This window comes from Alternaria dauci, chromosome 7 (assembly GCF_042100115.1).
Source record: "Alternaria dauci strain A2016 chromosome 7, whole genome shotgun sequence".
In the NCBI taxonomy this organism is placed as follows: Eukaryota; Fungi; Ascomycota; class Dothideomycetes; order Pleosporales; family Pleosporaceae; genus Alternaria; species Alternaria dauci.
Genome location: NC_091278.1, coordinates 690,088 through 703,786, shown reverse-complemented (window position 1 = coordinate 703,786; position 13,699 = coordinate 690,088). Strand labels below are relative to the sequence as shown.

General features: G+C 53.1%; 5 protein-coding genes across 5 annotated transcripts; 3 read left to right on the top strand and 2 right to left on the bottom strand.

Moving 5' to 3' along the window:
* Positions 1 to 1,431: 1,431 nt before the first annotated feature.
* ACET3X_007405 (uncharacterized protein) lies at positions 1,432 to 2,011 on the top strand (the record flags this gene model as incomplete). Its single annotated transcript, XM_069453547.1, has 2 exons — positions 1,432 to 1,515; positions 1,565 to 2,011. 2 exons carry the CDS (start codon positions 1,432 to 1,434, stop codon positions 2,009 to 2,011), a joined length of 531 nt encoding a protein of 176 aa, XP_069304568.1.
* A 256-nt stretch (positions 2,012 to 2,267) lies between these two features.
* Positions 2,268 to 3,237, bottom strand: ACET3X_007404 (uncharacterized protein; the record flags this gene model as incomplete). The annotated part of the gene is made up of 3 exons (XM_069453546.1): positions 2,268 to 2,868; positions 2,918 to 3,042; positions 3,103 to 3,237. The coding sequence occupies 3 exons, from the start codon at positions 3,235 to 3,237 to the stop codon at positions 2,268 to 2,270; spliced, it is 861 nt and encodes a 286-aa protein (XP_069304567.1).
* A 317-nt stretch (positions 3,238 to 3,554) lies between these two features.
* Positions 3,555 to 5,156, top strand: ACET3X_007403 (uncharacterized protein; the record flags this gene model as incomplete). The annotated part of the gene is made up of 3 exons (XM_069453545.1): positions 3,555 to 3,602; positions 4,179 to 5,102; positions 5,151 to 5,156. 3 exons carry the CDS (start codon positions 3,555 to 3,557, stop codon positions 5,154 to 5,156), a joined length of 978 nt encoding a protein of 325 aa, XP_069304566.1.
* A 465-nt stretch (positions 5,157 to 5,621) lies between these two features.
* On the bottom strand, positions 5,622 to 6,793 carry ACET3X_007402 (60S ribosomal protein eL19; the record flags this gene model as incomplete). The annotated part of the gene is made up of 5 exons (XM_069453544.1): positions 5,622 to 5,768; positions 5,837 to 5,987; positions 6,090 to 6,359; positions 6,550 to 6,631; positions 6,775 to 6,793. The coding sequence occupies 5 exons, from the start codon at positions 6,791 to 6,793 to the stop codon at positions 5,622 to 5,624; spliced, it is 669 nt and encodes a 222-aa protein (XP_069304565.1).
* A 1,590-nt stretch (positions 6,794 to 8,383) lies between these two features.
* ACET3X_007401 (uncharacterized protein) lies at positions 8,384 to 10,962 on the top strand. The gene is made up of 2 exons (XM_069453543.1): positions 8,384 to 9,324; positions 9,389 to 10,962. The coding sequence occupies exons 1-2, from the start codon at positions 8,667 to 8,669 to the stop codon at positions 10,657 to 10,659; spliced, it is 1,929 nt and encodes a 642-aa protein (XP_069304564.1). The 5' UTR covers positions 8,384 to 8,666; the 3' UTR covers positions 10,660 to 10,962.
* The last annotated feature ends 2,737 nt before the right edge of the window (positions 10,963 to 13,699 follow it).

The following is a 13,699-nucleotide window of genomic DNA, read 5'->3' as shown; positions in this document are numbered from 1 at the left end:
CATCACAACTTTTGCACCATTTCATATTGCTCCCAAGCCACACCAACTCCACTCGAAGACTCACAAGCCTTCCCATAGGCGGGAAGAAGCTTCCATGCAGTATTCCATATTAATTTGCTGCTCGAATGCAATCACAGGGTGCCTGGACATACCCTGGTTTCGACCATGGTACCTGTAGGAGCCGTAGAACAAGTGGATACTCGCATACAGCGGCTGGGATCCCAGCCAGTGACGTTTGTTGCTGTCTCCGGCACTCCTCCCTTGAATTGACTGCCTTTGACTATGCGTAGTGTCGGCGATCCAACACCGTGTATAGAAGTGCGCTTGCCGACTAACTCATCGCTGAGTTGAGGCGGCGTAGTGATTGTCATCTGGGCATGGTGCCGATCCAAGACACGGAGTTGTCTAATATCGTGTAGCAGGTCCTGCGGTATGGATGACCTGCAAACACGCGACCAGTAAGAAAAGGCTTCTAGAAGATGAGGAAGGAGACGCGTACTAGAAACATATTATTGATCTGCGCTTCAAGCGGTTGCACCCCCAGTCATGTGCTACATGATAGGGCAGACACTCGGCAGGTCAACACGACTAGGATGCTCTCTGCTAATAGTTTTGTCTCAGGCTGTCTGTGTCTGCCTTCTGCGCGCAAAATGAATAGCCGGCGGGTTCCTGGATCTGACTACCGTTCGATGCCGTGCAGTGCGGTTCAGACAGCCATTAGTGGACCGGCCGACAGGAAGTCATCTTCATTACCTCTATCGAGGTGAAAGTTGCGCGATGCATGACGCAGGAGAGTTGTTGCCAACAGTCCGGGTAAGGCTTATCAGCTGCGTCATGCAGCGGCAGATGTCAAACGACCCAAGGAAAGGGGTTTTGTATGCTCTGGAAATAATATTAGAGCCTCTTGTTGCAAGCCCGTTCACACATCAAGCGATGCATCCAAGCGATGCAAACACTGACTGTAACGAATATAGTCCAGGGTCAGATACTGACATATGTGCCATATTGGGCGAGTTGGAAGGAACTCCGACACTGTGGAACTCAGCCGCCGTCTGGTCTCTTCGTTTTCATAGTAATGACGCAGTGACAGGTCAGCGGTAGTTACGTTACAGGTACTGATTGAAAAGATTAGGTCGCACCGTCCTTCAGAACTGACAACGCGCTCTCTCAAGTTACCTTCACCATGATGTCGCTTCTAATTGCATGAATCCAAAGGCCTTCCCAGGTAGCTATACCAGATAAGGAAGTGCGGTACAGCCGCAGTCCTGCAGACAAACAAACAAACAATGGGCTGTTTTGTTAGAATGCGGAAAGATGGCTGCCTGCTCAGTCACCCAATTACACAAACAACCCAAACCTCGGAAAGATTGACATTGCTAGTCGACGGCGAAGATGAAACCCGAGGCACTTGACGCACTCACCACACAAACAATGAGACCCAAAGCACTGGACGCTGTTGCAGCTCAAAAGGAAGGGGAGAAGTCATCAGATACGAAATCACCAGCTCGGCAGCAGGTATATTCTCCGGTTATTGCTTTTCGAACTCCAAACTAACTGACTTTAGACCCAGGCCACTGAAGAGCCAGACGCTGCAAGTATGACCTCCAACTCTTCAGCACCAGCATCGAATGGCCCCGTAGCAACCACAGACGGCACGACCGAAGGCGCCCCGACCATCCTGCCCACCACTACCATCGTCGCAGAGGTCGCCCAGACCGTCAAATCAGCAGTCCACACCGTCATCGCATGGGCCGAAACCAAAGCTGAGAGCCTAAGCGCAGAGGAAGATAGCACAGGTCCCTACACCTCACCGGCGACTTGCATACCCTCGGATCTTGATGTCATTGCCAGCGGGATTCTGCCTGCTTTGCCGACTGCGAGGCAATACGATGGAGGTGTTGATGATGAAAAGAAGGAAGTGAAGGGCACTGGGAAGAGCACCAAGACTGGAGATGTAGAGAGCGAGAAAGACAAGGAGGAGCAGGATGATGGAGCAGAGCCTAAGTCTTAGGCTTTTGCAAGGAATTGGAAAGGCGGGAGGAAACAGAGTTCACGTTATGGATTGGCATGTGATACCCCAGTATGATTTTGATCAATCAAGGACGGTTCAGGATATTCATGGTGGTGAACAAAAACATTGGTACATGCCACAATGTTTGTTTTCAGGTGGCTATGCGTACGTTTCCTGTACGAAGTGCATGCGAGACATGTACTGACTTCACACACACCCACATGTAGTGCAAGCGCATTGACAGATATTGACACGCTCATTGCTTGCCCTCATAGTCCCTCTTCCACACCTCCCTGAAGCTCTCCTTATCTACGGCGAACTCCTCGAGGAAGTCTCTCTCAAGGTCGTGTGTCCGCCGACCCAACAGGACCAGGCTGTGCAGTGGCTTCCCCAGATCTGCCTCACAGAGCTGTGCCAAGGTACCTGCAACAATCTGCTGGTCCTCGGCGCCCACGCGGGCGACACCCACAGCCAGACTGTCCTTTGTGTAAGCACCCTCCTGTTTGACATCCTCTTCAATCTCCAACATCTGCTGTGCACACTGGGCGACTGTCATGTACCGCGGCGGCTCGTAGATGAGGCGTCCGCGCGCCATGTTCTCTATGCTCTGTTCCTTGACTTTGATGTCGAGGAGGACGAGCGTGTGCAGGCCGATGGAGACATTCTCCTTGATGCGATCGTAGAAGGAGGCAGGCTTCCAGTTGTCGAGGAAGAAGACCATGGAGACTGTTTGTCCAAAGTTGTAGAGTTGCAGACCCGTTGTGCCAATGGAGGTCAGGATGCTGGCGTTGGGAATGGAGCGGGTGGGAATGGAGAGTTCGCGGGCGCGGAGCACGAGGTCGGTGTGGGTGGTCGCTCTAGAAGATCAATTAGCTAGGCGTGGGATATAGTGACGAGGAGGCATACCCGAATGGGTCTCCCACTACAAGGAACGCGACATCGACTTTGTCAGCATCTTTGAGAATATCGTCGCTGGACGACTCGACCATTTCACGGTCGGCTATGATGACTTCCCGGCCATAGAAAGCTTCCTACTGCCGTGGTAATTAGCCCCCCTCATGCCTCCTTCATCGGCCCCATCGTCAACTCACAAGCACATCCTTCCCCACCAGCAGAACCGCCGTGTACGCCTCGAGGTAGACGCGCTCTGCCTTTTTCACAATCTCCAAGCCCTTGACCGTGATGTCCTTCTCATCCGCCAAGCCGAGCCCCACGAGATAGAGCATAATGGGCCAAAGTGACGCGTGCGGTGAATGTCTGGTGGTGGTGGGGGTTGACACCAAATTCACAAAAAGTTGGGCGGGGCTGATTTGCATGTGGTAGGGCCGAGCGTGCGCGGGCCATCGGGAACGAACTGTCGCATCAGGCGTCGTGTGAAATCGCGCTAGTAGACCGCAGACCGCGTTCCAGCATCCGACCCCATTCACATCCGTCGTACCCTCCAACACCTCTTGTGTTCGAATCGCTGTATTTTGTAGTTGCAAAAGTCCAGCGACGCGCTTTGTATGATTATAGAAGTTGTAAGAGTACGGAGTAAGGCGCCATGTCGGACAAGGATAAGATGGCCAAGTATCGGACGGAGATCCAACAGGTTAGTCACCCGCCTTTCCTTCTCAGTGTCTTCTTAAACTCTCTTCATATTGTTGTTTTGGTACTTCAATCGAGAAAGAGATGAAGTTTGCAGAGGCCAAATCGGACTATGCTGTCCCTTACTATAGCCTGCTACCCATCCCTTTTATTGTTCAGTCAACCATTTTCACGCGTTAAAGTCCAACATTCATGTTTTCAACCCTTTCGTATCGTTCATATTCCTGTAATCTTTCAAGATTTCTACGCTCCAGAATGTGGAGTACAAGGCTCATTGTTCTTTTCTATGATTCATCTTCTAAAGACACCAACATGGCCCGTACTCTACTTCACCCACAATCATTTCATCTACTATCCCGAACAGTAGAGCTACAACCGAGCTTCTCAAGAACGTCCCCCGAAACATGCCCATGGCTTTTGTGCCACCCACACATTTCCTTGACGCAGACTCCTGCCCCCACCAATACTGCGAAAGGCCATCGTCACGCTCTCATTCACATCGTCGCCTTTTATGTCTCAGTCCCAACCGCCAAAAGGACAACTTCCATTCGAGTTTGGCCTGAATCTAACGATCCCACAGATGATGTTCGTCTCCGGCGAAACTGGCGAACCATCTCCCGAAACGACTACCTTGATTGAATCCATCGTGCAGGACCAAGTGCAGCATATGCTGCGAGAGTGCACAGCTCTAGCCACACGCCGCGGCAGCAAATCCATCTCCACAGACGACCTGTTCATGCTCATCCGTCACGACCGTGCAAAAATTTCCCGACTGCGACACTTCCTCCAGTGGAAAGACGTCCGTCGTTCCGTCAAGGACTCAGACGACAAGGGAGGCGATGCCGGCGCCGACGTAGGAGCCGGAGACGCAGACATAGCCGCCGGCGTAGTAGGCGCAGGTGGTCCCGGCGCCGCCCCCGTCGATGCGTCGAAGAAAGCCAAGCGCGCCAAGGTCGACTTGGTCTGGGACGTCCAGTCTTTCTTCACCGAGTTCCCTCCCCAAAAGGACGATGTCGAAGACGAGGAAGAGGAGGAGATGAACTATGCCACGCTACAACGCTTAAAGAATGCAGACGAGCGGACCAAGAACATGACGCGTGAAGAGTATGTCCATTGGTCCGATTGCCGTCAAGCATCCTTCACCTACCGCAAAGGCAAGCGTTTCAAGGAGTGGGCAGGCTTCGGCCTTATTACCGATTCTAAACCTTCTGACGACATCATCGATATCCTGGGTTTCTTGACATTTGAGATTGTGCAAACGCTTACGGAAGAAGCGCTCAAAGTCAAGGATGCAGAGGACCTGTACAAGAAGAACCATGGCGGCGAGCAGAACCGACTCAAGAGAAAGCGGGAGAGGGGTCTGTTTGATCCGCCTGAGGAGGCCAGGGAGCCGGTGCAGCCAAGTCATGTGCAAGAGGGTTATAGAAGGCTGCAGAGAGGCAACAACAAGGCCAAGGCTATGCTCAACTTCACAAGGAATGTGCATAGGGCAGCCCTCAAGCTAGTGAGTAATGCAGCGCAGCGGGCGAGGAAGTGTGCTAACATAATCTAGATCTAGTGACGAAGCGACCCGGCCTAGGTGGAATTTGCACACGGTGTTTGGATCAGGCGCTTCTGGTTATTTGATACCCTGAGCTGGTAAAAAGGGTGTATGGCGTCCATGTCAAAGGAATCTGGAAACTCGCGAGCTTTTAGGATACGTGCGGTAGTTTGTTCAACAGACGAGAACCGTTGGAGCAGACATCATCACTATTATCGTAAACGTAAACAATGCATGAAAGCAGACCAACTCCGAGTTTGACTACTGGTTTCTAATTCCGATGCTCATTTCCCTTTTTTGGTACACTCATAGCATCGGTGATCAGAGTGGGGGCAGCCTTGTCGGTCGAGTATGCATGGAGAGAAGAGTCCTTCACAGACGTAACATGAAACATGACCGCATATGCCCAGATAAAAAGGAGATTGACGCCCTCCTTTAACCTTGAAAAGACCCACGCCAGGTGTTCATCATGATATCCCGTGCTTACTCCTCGTCGCCCAGCTGAGCTTGACGCTTCTGCTGGACACGCTCCTGCCTCCTCTCCCTCGCCGCCTTGGTCTTCGCACGCTTGGCGTCCATCTCTTCCTGGATAGCCCTCTCACGGGCCTTCTCAGCCTTGGCCTTGTGGATCTACAGTGCATGTTAGTTGCCGAACCAGGAGCGGGGTTGACATAGTCATGATGTCATGGTCAACGTACGTGTTCAACGAGAGCACGCTTGTGCTTGAAGGTGTTACCCTTGGACAGGAGGTAGAGCTCGTGGTAAAGGTGCTTGTCGATCTTTCCGGCGGCACGGTACTTGACGAGGAGACGGCGGAGGACACGGAGACGGCGCATCCAGACGATTTGGCTATAGACATCCGCGTCAGCAAACAGTCTCCATCATCATCCCTGATCTCCCACAAGCAGACTCGCGCGAGTCCACTGTGGTTGTGGTTTCGTGATTGCGTACCTTGGCATACGAGCGTCCTTGGTACCCTTCCTCTTACCGAAACCACGGTGGCGGCCAATTCGTCGAGCGGCGGTCAGCTCCCGGGCGCGGGCACGCGAGTGCATGGTGACGGGCTTGCGGATGATGAGACCATCCTGGACGAGCTTGCGGACGGTCTGGCGGGAGTTGGCGTTGGCGATTTCGCTGGTCTCGTTGGGGTCGAGCCAGATCTTGCGCTTTCCGCAACCGACCACGGAGGCCGCGAGGCGCTTCTGAGTGCGGAGGTTGACCCTGTGAAGCACGCTGGGTCAGTATTGTGATCATTTGTACGGTAACGGGCGATGGAAGGTGCTATCGTGGGCAGAGGGGTTCGCCACGTCTCGAGCGCCTATTGAGCACAGCGGCGAGTCGGCAAGGCTGTTGCGGGTGCGGGAGAGCTCATCGGAGCCATGCTGGAGGGTATGCAATCGGAATTCCTTACATTTTGGCGGGTTGGTTGTCCTGGTGGTTAGTATCGAGAGTCGCGGCACCCTTTGACGATGGATGGGGGTTGAGAATATTCGCTGGCGCGTGTGATCGCTTAGAGCGCCAAGACGGTCACGTGCCGCTCACTAGTCGTTTTGCGATGCCAACCGAAACACAAGCAGCTTCAATGCAGCATCCAAAACAAGCTTCGCAGCCGATGGGAGAGGAGAGTTTTACATACGGCTACGGAGTTTTCCCATTGCTCTAACATGGCTGTGGCTCTCGCATCTGCGGGCATTCGTCGCCAAGGCTTACAGAAACTAGGTTATTTCCGTGGCAACCTTCTGCTGCTGTTGCTGCTAGAGGTGTTGAGCACGTCTGGCCCAATGACTTTACAGCTGAAGCCTTCCAAGGTCTGCGCTTCGTCATCCTCTGTCTCCGTCGCGAGCAAACATCTCAAGTGTAGCCGCTCGTTGCCAGACAGAGTTCAATGGATTTGTAGGTTCATCATGCGACAACACGGTCATTGTATCCAGGTAATTCCCGGCATCGACAATGGATGACGCAACGAACAGTTGATGCCTACGCCTAGGTCAATGTGTCGCAAGAAGCGTCGGGTGTCTCATTATGACTCATTTGCGATCATCCCAGCTAAGTTCTGTACTTGCAGCAGTGCCACGGAGACTACATGAGAGCCGCTTCGCCCTCACGGCATGTTGTCATCCACATCAGCAGGTAACTTGTGTATGCAAGATCAGCTGCGCACACGGGGTCGTTCAAGGTAAGTTTAGTGTGGTAGATGAATAAATTGTTATGTGTATACAGCTGCATGCAGTGAAGTAAGGTGTTCGGGAAATGCACTCTTGCCGCGATACAATACAGTGACTCAACAGCACTGTGCCTGTGTCTTGTCACCAGCGCGGCGATCAAGTCAATGTGTTGTTATGAGAAGTGGACATCAGTCATTACTTTGGACATGGACCCTGTCATCGCGCTCATATGACTCTGCAAGGGGATAGGTGTTGATACTGTTGACTTTCGCGTTATCAACTAAGGGCACTAGATGAGCAGGTTGTGAGGAAACGTGGATATCAGTATTGGCGCTGGAAGAGACGCTGAGATGTGAGCATCTCTGTTTCCCTCTTCGAGCGATATACAGAAGAAGACTGTACATGAGTCGTGCCTGGGGAGTATGTTCGGACGGCGCATGTATTGAGAGTTGCTTGTCGGACGACGGAATAAAGAAAGGAGCCTTCTCTTTTTGAATAATATACCCTATCTCTTGAGCGGCTTCTCATTCTCTTCCATCATCTTCTGCTTGAAGCTTTACTGCGTCATTCGCGTATCCCACGCAAGTCATCTCGTCGTCCTCGCTACCGACGATCGATGCAAGGAAGAAAGCTGTGCGGTAACTCTTTAGCAGACTGTTGAAGAAGGTGCGAATCCCGAAGTCATTTCACAAATTGTGTGAAAGCCAAAACGTTGGAATAGCCAACTTTGGAAGCAGTTTGCTCTTAGTAGCAACGTGTAGATATTCACGTGCTTAGTGAATGCATGTGCGTATGGGACACAACGTGGGAGACGGTAAACCCTGTGGCCGTCACACTTGGCACGTGCTATAACGTACCACGAAAACACCAGGTGTTGGACATGAAGACAGGGACACGGGAGTAGAGGGTGGTGAAAGAGCGCAATGGCCACGGCAAACAACTGGCTGGGCGTGTGGTGAATCCAAGGGGGAAGGGTTTCCCGGCCTACGGCAAGTCGTGTGATGGCGGGTGGACTTGGCACTAATGCAGGGAAGGACAAGGTAGCGGAGATTATGGGCCAAGTTTAACGGCGAGACCCCAACTGCATCGATACAACGCTGCTCGACTCCTTACTTTACGCTTTACACCCGTAGACGTTGTGAGTTGCAGAACAAGCGTCACAGTCACAACTCAAGGTTTCCGCTCCACACGTCAATCAGCGCCACACAGCCCCATTGATCAGCACACGTTAGGGCGCATACCGGTCGTTGATCGCGCTATAATTGGATCTCCTTGTGCAACCCGCCCGTGTTTGAGCGACGTTGCCAACTCCGAGTCTCTGGGCCTCGCTTTACATTAGACAGACAAAGAAAATACAAACACCATGTCGGCCGCAGCAGCAACCAAGCCGCCAGGCACGCCCCGTCGCGAAGCCAATACCAGGACCACCTCGTCTTCGCCTGCAGCTGCCAACCGCACGCCCGCCCGCTCCTCGACGCCGACTGCAAATGGCGCGAGTGGGGTTGCGAGGACACGATCTGTCCGTGGCGGCGCCAATGGCACGCCCGTTTCAGCGCGCGCGGCCGTCAAGAAGCCCGCCGCATCTTCGAATCTGAGCAACGCGTCGCAGCCCGACGCTGCCGATGACGACGCCCGGGAGGAGCAAGCCGCGCTGCTACAGGAGCTCAAGGAACGGCTACAGAAGGCCGAGAGCGAGGCGGCGGAGCGACAGAAGCAGATCGAGATCCTCAATGCTCGCCTCGACGACGCCCTCGCCGAGCAGGCCAAGCTCGAAGAACGGGCGCACGAAGAAGAAGAAAAGGTCGAATCGCTCGAGAATGTGAAGCGGGAGCTGACGCGCCAACACCGCGAGCTCGAAGGCATCTACGAGGCCGAGCGGGCACAGGTGATGAAGGAGAAGGAGGAGACGCAGTCGAGGGAGGAAGAAATGCAGAGCACCATCCAGCGCCTCAAGGAGACCATGGCCACAAAGAACATGCCCACGGGAGAATTCGAAGAGGAACAGCACTTGTCACGGGCCTGTAAGTTACACATTGTCGCGCCAGATGAGCGTAGCAGCCATGCAGATACTAACACGTTTTGCAGCAAGCTTCCGCAACAACCCATCCCGCACCAACTCCTCGCAGAACCTCGAGAACGTCGCCTCCTTTGCACCGCCCAACTCAGTCCAGCGCAGCAACTCGCGAAACAACTCGAAGCTCATCCACCAGAAGGACAAGATCATCGAGGACCTGCGTCTCGAGCTCGCCGAATATCAGGTCAAGGTGCTGGAAGTTGAGAATGCTGGAGGCGGACGCATGCGCGAACTCGAGAAGCAATTGCTCGAAACACGCATGACCAACGCCAGGCTCATGGAAGACAACGAGAGCTTCCAGCTTCTGCTGGGAGAGAAGACGCTCAATGGCGACTTGAGCCGCGGCGAATTCCTCCGCGAGACGTCCAACGCCGACGACCGCGCACCGAGCAGGAGCGGTCCCTCAACCAGCCTAGCTGACGAGCTCCAGTCGGCCGAGGAAGGCGATGCCGAAGTCGTTCGCAAGCTCGAGGCTGAAGTCAACAGCATGAAGGCGCAGAACCAAGCCCTTACCCTCTACATCAACAAGATCATCGGCCGTTTGCTCACACACCAGGGCTTCGAGTCCGTCCTGGGCAACGACGTTGAGAACGATCACGGCTCTGGCGGCCCCGACAAGAACAAGGAACTGCCGCCGCCTCCTCCCCAGGAGAGCGACCAGCCACAAGGATTCCTCCAGCGCGCCAAATCCGTCGCCATGGGTGGAAACAAAAAGCCCAGACCTCTGAGTGTCATGGGTCCCCCTCCCGTCACCAACCAGCAGAGCGCGCATGAGGACCCCAATACCGCTCCACGTATCCCCCTCACCCGCTCCACATCTGGTCGTCACCCCAGCGGTTCTCACCACCACCGCCGTTCCACTTCCGACGTACCGGGAGCCGCAGGCGTGGTCAACAACATGTACCGCCCTTCACCCGCATCGCCCGGACTGGTGTCGCCTCGCAACAGTTTCTTCGGTCTTCCTGTCAGCACAGGCCCTGGATCCAGCAACCCAGTTTCAAGGGTACCTTCCGGCCAAGGTCCCACCATCCCTGAAGACAAGGAAGTCGACGCTAGGACAGAGTCATCTTCCGCGAGTCACGTCGATACACCCAGCCCACCTCGCCAGTTGACACGCAGCGACACTGGCACTGGTGTCATGACTGGTAAGGGCATGAGGCCACTACGCTTGGTCCAGAACGAAGAGGAAGCCAGCAAGGCGCGCAAGGCAGCCAACCGCGCGAGTTGGTTCGGTGGTCTGTTCGGCCAGAATCCACCACAGAACCAGGAAAACACGCAGTAGAACGGGCGCCGTCCTCCTTGTTAAACAGACAATTCATGTAAGTACTTCTCCGATGGGTGGCCTTTGGATACGACGATAGACGGATGTACGACTTAATGGAAAGCAAATGAAGGAACGAGGAATGGACATGAGACAAGACAGGGAATGAGCACACACATATACACACATTGTGGGTGAGGAACGTTAGTCATGGGCGTTTTGTCTAGCTCCTTGCTCGCACGATTCTAGTATACCCCCTCTTCTTCCCTGCTTTTGGATCTTCTGTACTTGCATGCGGGTTTTTTGGGTTGGTAGTCGGTGTAATGGTATTCTTTTTCTTCATTCTTGAAGTCTTGTGTGCTCTGGTGATTTGATGAGTCTCTTATCGTGGCTTTGTGATTGCGCGTCTCTTCCATTTTCTTTTCCTCGACTGTGGCCGCTGCTGCTGCTGCTGCTGCTGCTGCTCCAGAACCCCAGAACCAAGTATCTCATTTCTTTCCATGTAAACCGGCAGCGTTGGTCCTCCTCGGCTCGGGTTGGGGAGTCACAGATGTCGTTGTCCCATCAGCACTCCCCTCAGACCCTCCGCCTTCATCTCCGTCCCAGTCCTCCACCACACTGCTCGACCTCCGCTTCAAGCTCTCTAACCCCGCGAAGCTTTCTACCAAGCTCTTTCTTGGTAGTGCACTCAAACTACCTCGTCCTTCCTGGCACATCCTACATACTCCCTCGTCGCTAACTCGGCGTCTTTTCATCCGGTTTGGACATCTCGCTGGGTCGAGACTATGTACGGCTGCATGGCTGCATTGTGTGTACCGCATACGCAGGATGTTTGTGCATTTATGTGGTGGGTAGCATGAGTGAGCGGAACAAGTCGAAAGGAGGATGTAGCACATCTCCAGTGCTGGGCGATGTTACGCTAGGCAGTGTTGATAGTCGGGTTGATGCGTAGGTATGCTGCTATCTAGAATAGTGAACCTAGCAAAGTATGTATGGGGCAGATAGCAACTGTTGCGATGAGCGTGACCGTTCTGGGAGACATGTTGTACATATTGGGTGCTGCTTGACGCAAATCGGTTTGTGGTTACGATTGTACAAGTGCGTGAGACATTTCCTGGTATCATTTCTTTCATGTGATCAGGGTATCCAAACATTATAGTGTCTTTGTGTTGACTCTGGTATGATTCGATTCCATCGTTCTTCATGTTTTACTTGTATGTCTTACTGTGCAACCCAAGAAACTCAAATGTTCGGTGGACATGTAGAAGGAAAGATTGGAGATGGCCCCAGTATATTACAACCACCACAGACATAACATCCATCTCATTCCTATCAAGTTTCACTTACTCTGAATCCGACGCAGTCAGAATGTCGTAGAGAGTAACATCCTTCCCGTACCCCCCTGCTTCGATGTTATCAAAATCCTTGCGACGTTCGATTTCGCGAAAATAACGTGCCCGACCAGCAAGAATATTCCCGAGTCTTGGCTTTGTCTTCTCCTTTAGCTTTTCCATGCTCATCCTCTCAACGTCTTCGTCTGAAATTTGTCTGAACAACACAGTGTTGCAGGTGCGCGAAACCCTCTGGTTCACCTCAACAGTGCATATGAGATACTGGACCTGCCTGGCTTCATGGTTCTCCGCAAGCACATCACTGGACCACACGATGTTGACCGAGAAATTCGGGTTACCAGGAATCCTTTGGCGTTCACGCTCCTTGCGAAAGCACCGCGCTATCCTGAACGAAGACCTGCAACACCATCGCACGCCCCGTGCGACATAAAGGGACAGAGATTCCGACCCAAGATGAGGATGGGGACCAACGTGTAGGCTGACTGTCAAGTTGATAGGCTTAGGGAATGCGGTTAGCTCCCTCATGATATCGAGTGGAAACGGTTCGTCACTCCATGGTATGATCATATCAAAGCGCAGTTCTCCCAGGTTAGGGCATCTGCTTAGAATGCTCGCAATATCTTCGGCCTGAGGTACATCCGTAACGTCTTGGTCGCGTTGAGTAGAACGAGAAATGTCGAGGCACGTAAGCTGCTCCAGTGGCAGTCGGTTGATCAGATACCAAGGAATGACACGGTCATTCTGTGTTGCCGGAGCGATGTCTCTCCACGGCGATCGAGCCCTGAGACGGCGAAGTGCTGGGAACGGGCAGGGATCTTTGCACTCAGCTAGACACGATTCCAGATCTGTAGTATCCGCGCCGTCTATAGGAAGAAGCCACAACTCCTCTAGCTTCGGTGTTCGTCCTACAAGAGGGATGAGAGACTGAGTATGAAACAATCCGAGAAACTTGAGATCCTCCCAGCCTGGCTGGTGACTCCAGAATAGTAGCTCATCTTGTGTGAAGAGGGTCGAGTTTCCTACGAACAAGCGTAAATCTTTTAATTTGGGTAGAACATGGCCTTCCATATGCTCCACCATCGAGTCGAAGTGGTTGTCGAACAATTCGCTCGCGACAATCTGTAGGGATTCAAGAACAGGGGTTCTCAGAATCATACAGACCAGCTCTCTCTTGAATCCGGGCCAGATATGCGAATCCTCGTCCATCTTGAGGCACAGGTGAGTGATCATGGAAACCGCCGGGTGCCTTATCCAGAGATCCATACCCAAGAGCGGTGAAGTGTCAGTTCCGCTACCGGTGTACGCCGCTCCCTTCCATTTGATAGACATTCGAGCCCTTTGGAAGCGCGTATAAAGTGCTTCGAGTAACTGGAATGGCATGTTGAGTGGCCCTTCCCATTCGAACTCTTCCAGGTTGACCAATCCCGCAAACACCTTCTCGATCCTGGGTATATGCTCGGCATGCTTTCCTTGCAGGCACACACGAAGATGTCGGATCATGCGTGGTACGTGAGATGCCGATCGTTCGAGCCTTTGGAGTAAGCGGAGGTGTGAGGCTCGATCCAAGTCTAGGGTGACCTTTCGGTAGAGGTGGGGAACGGCGAGGATGTAGAATTGGCGCGAAACCAAGCAGAGATTGGCGACGTCCCGAATGCTCTGGCAACGTACTTTAGAGATTATTAGACTGAGAATCTCATTGATTTGTTGCT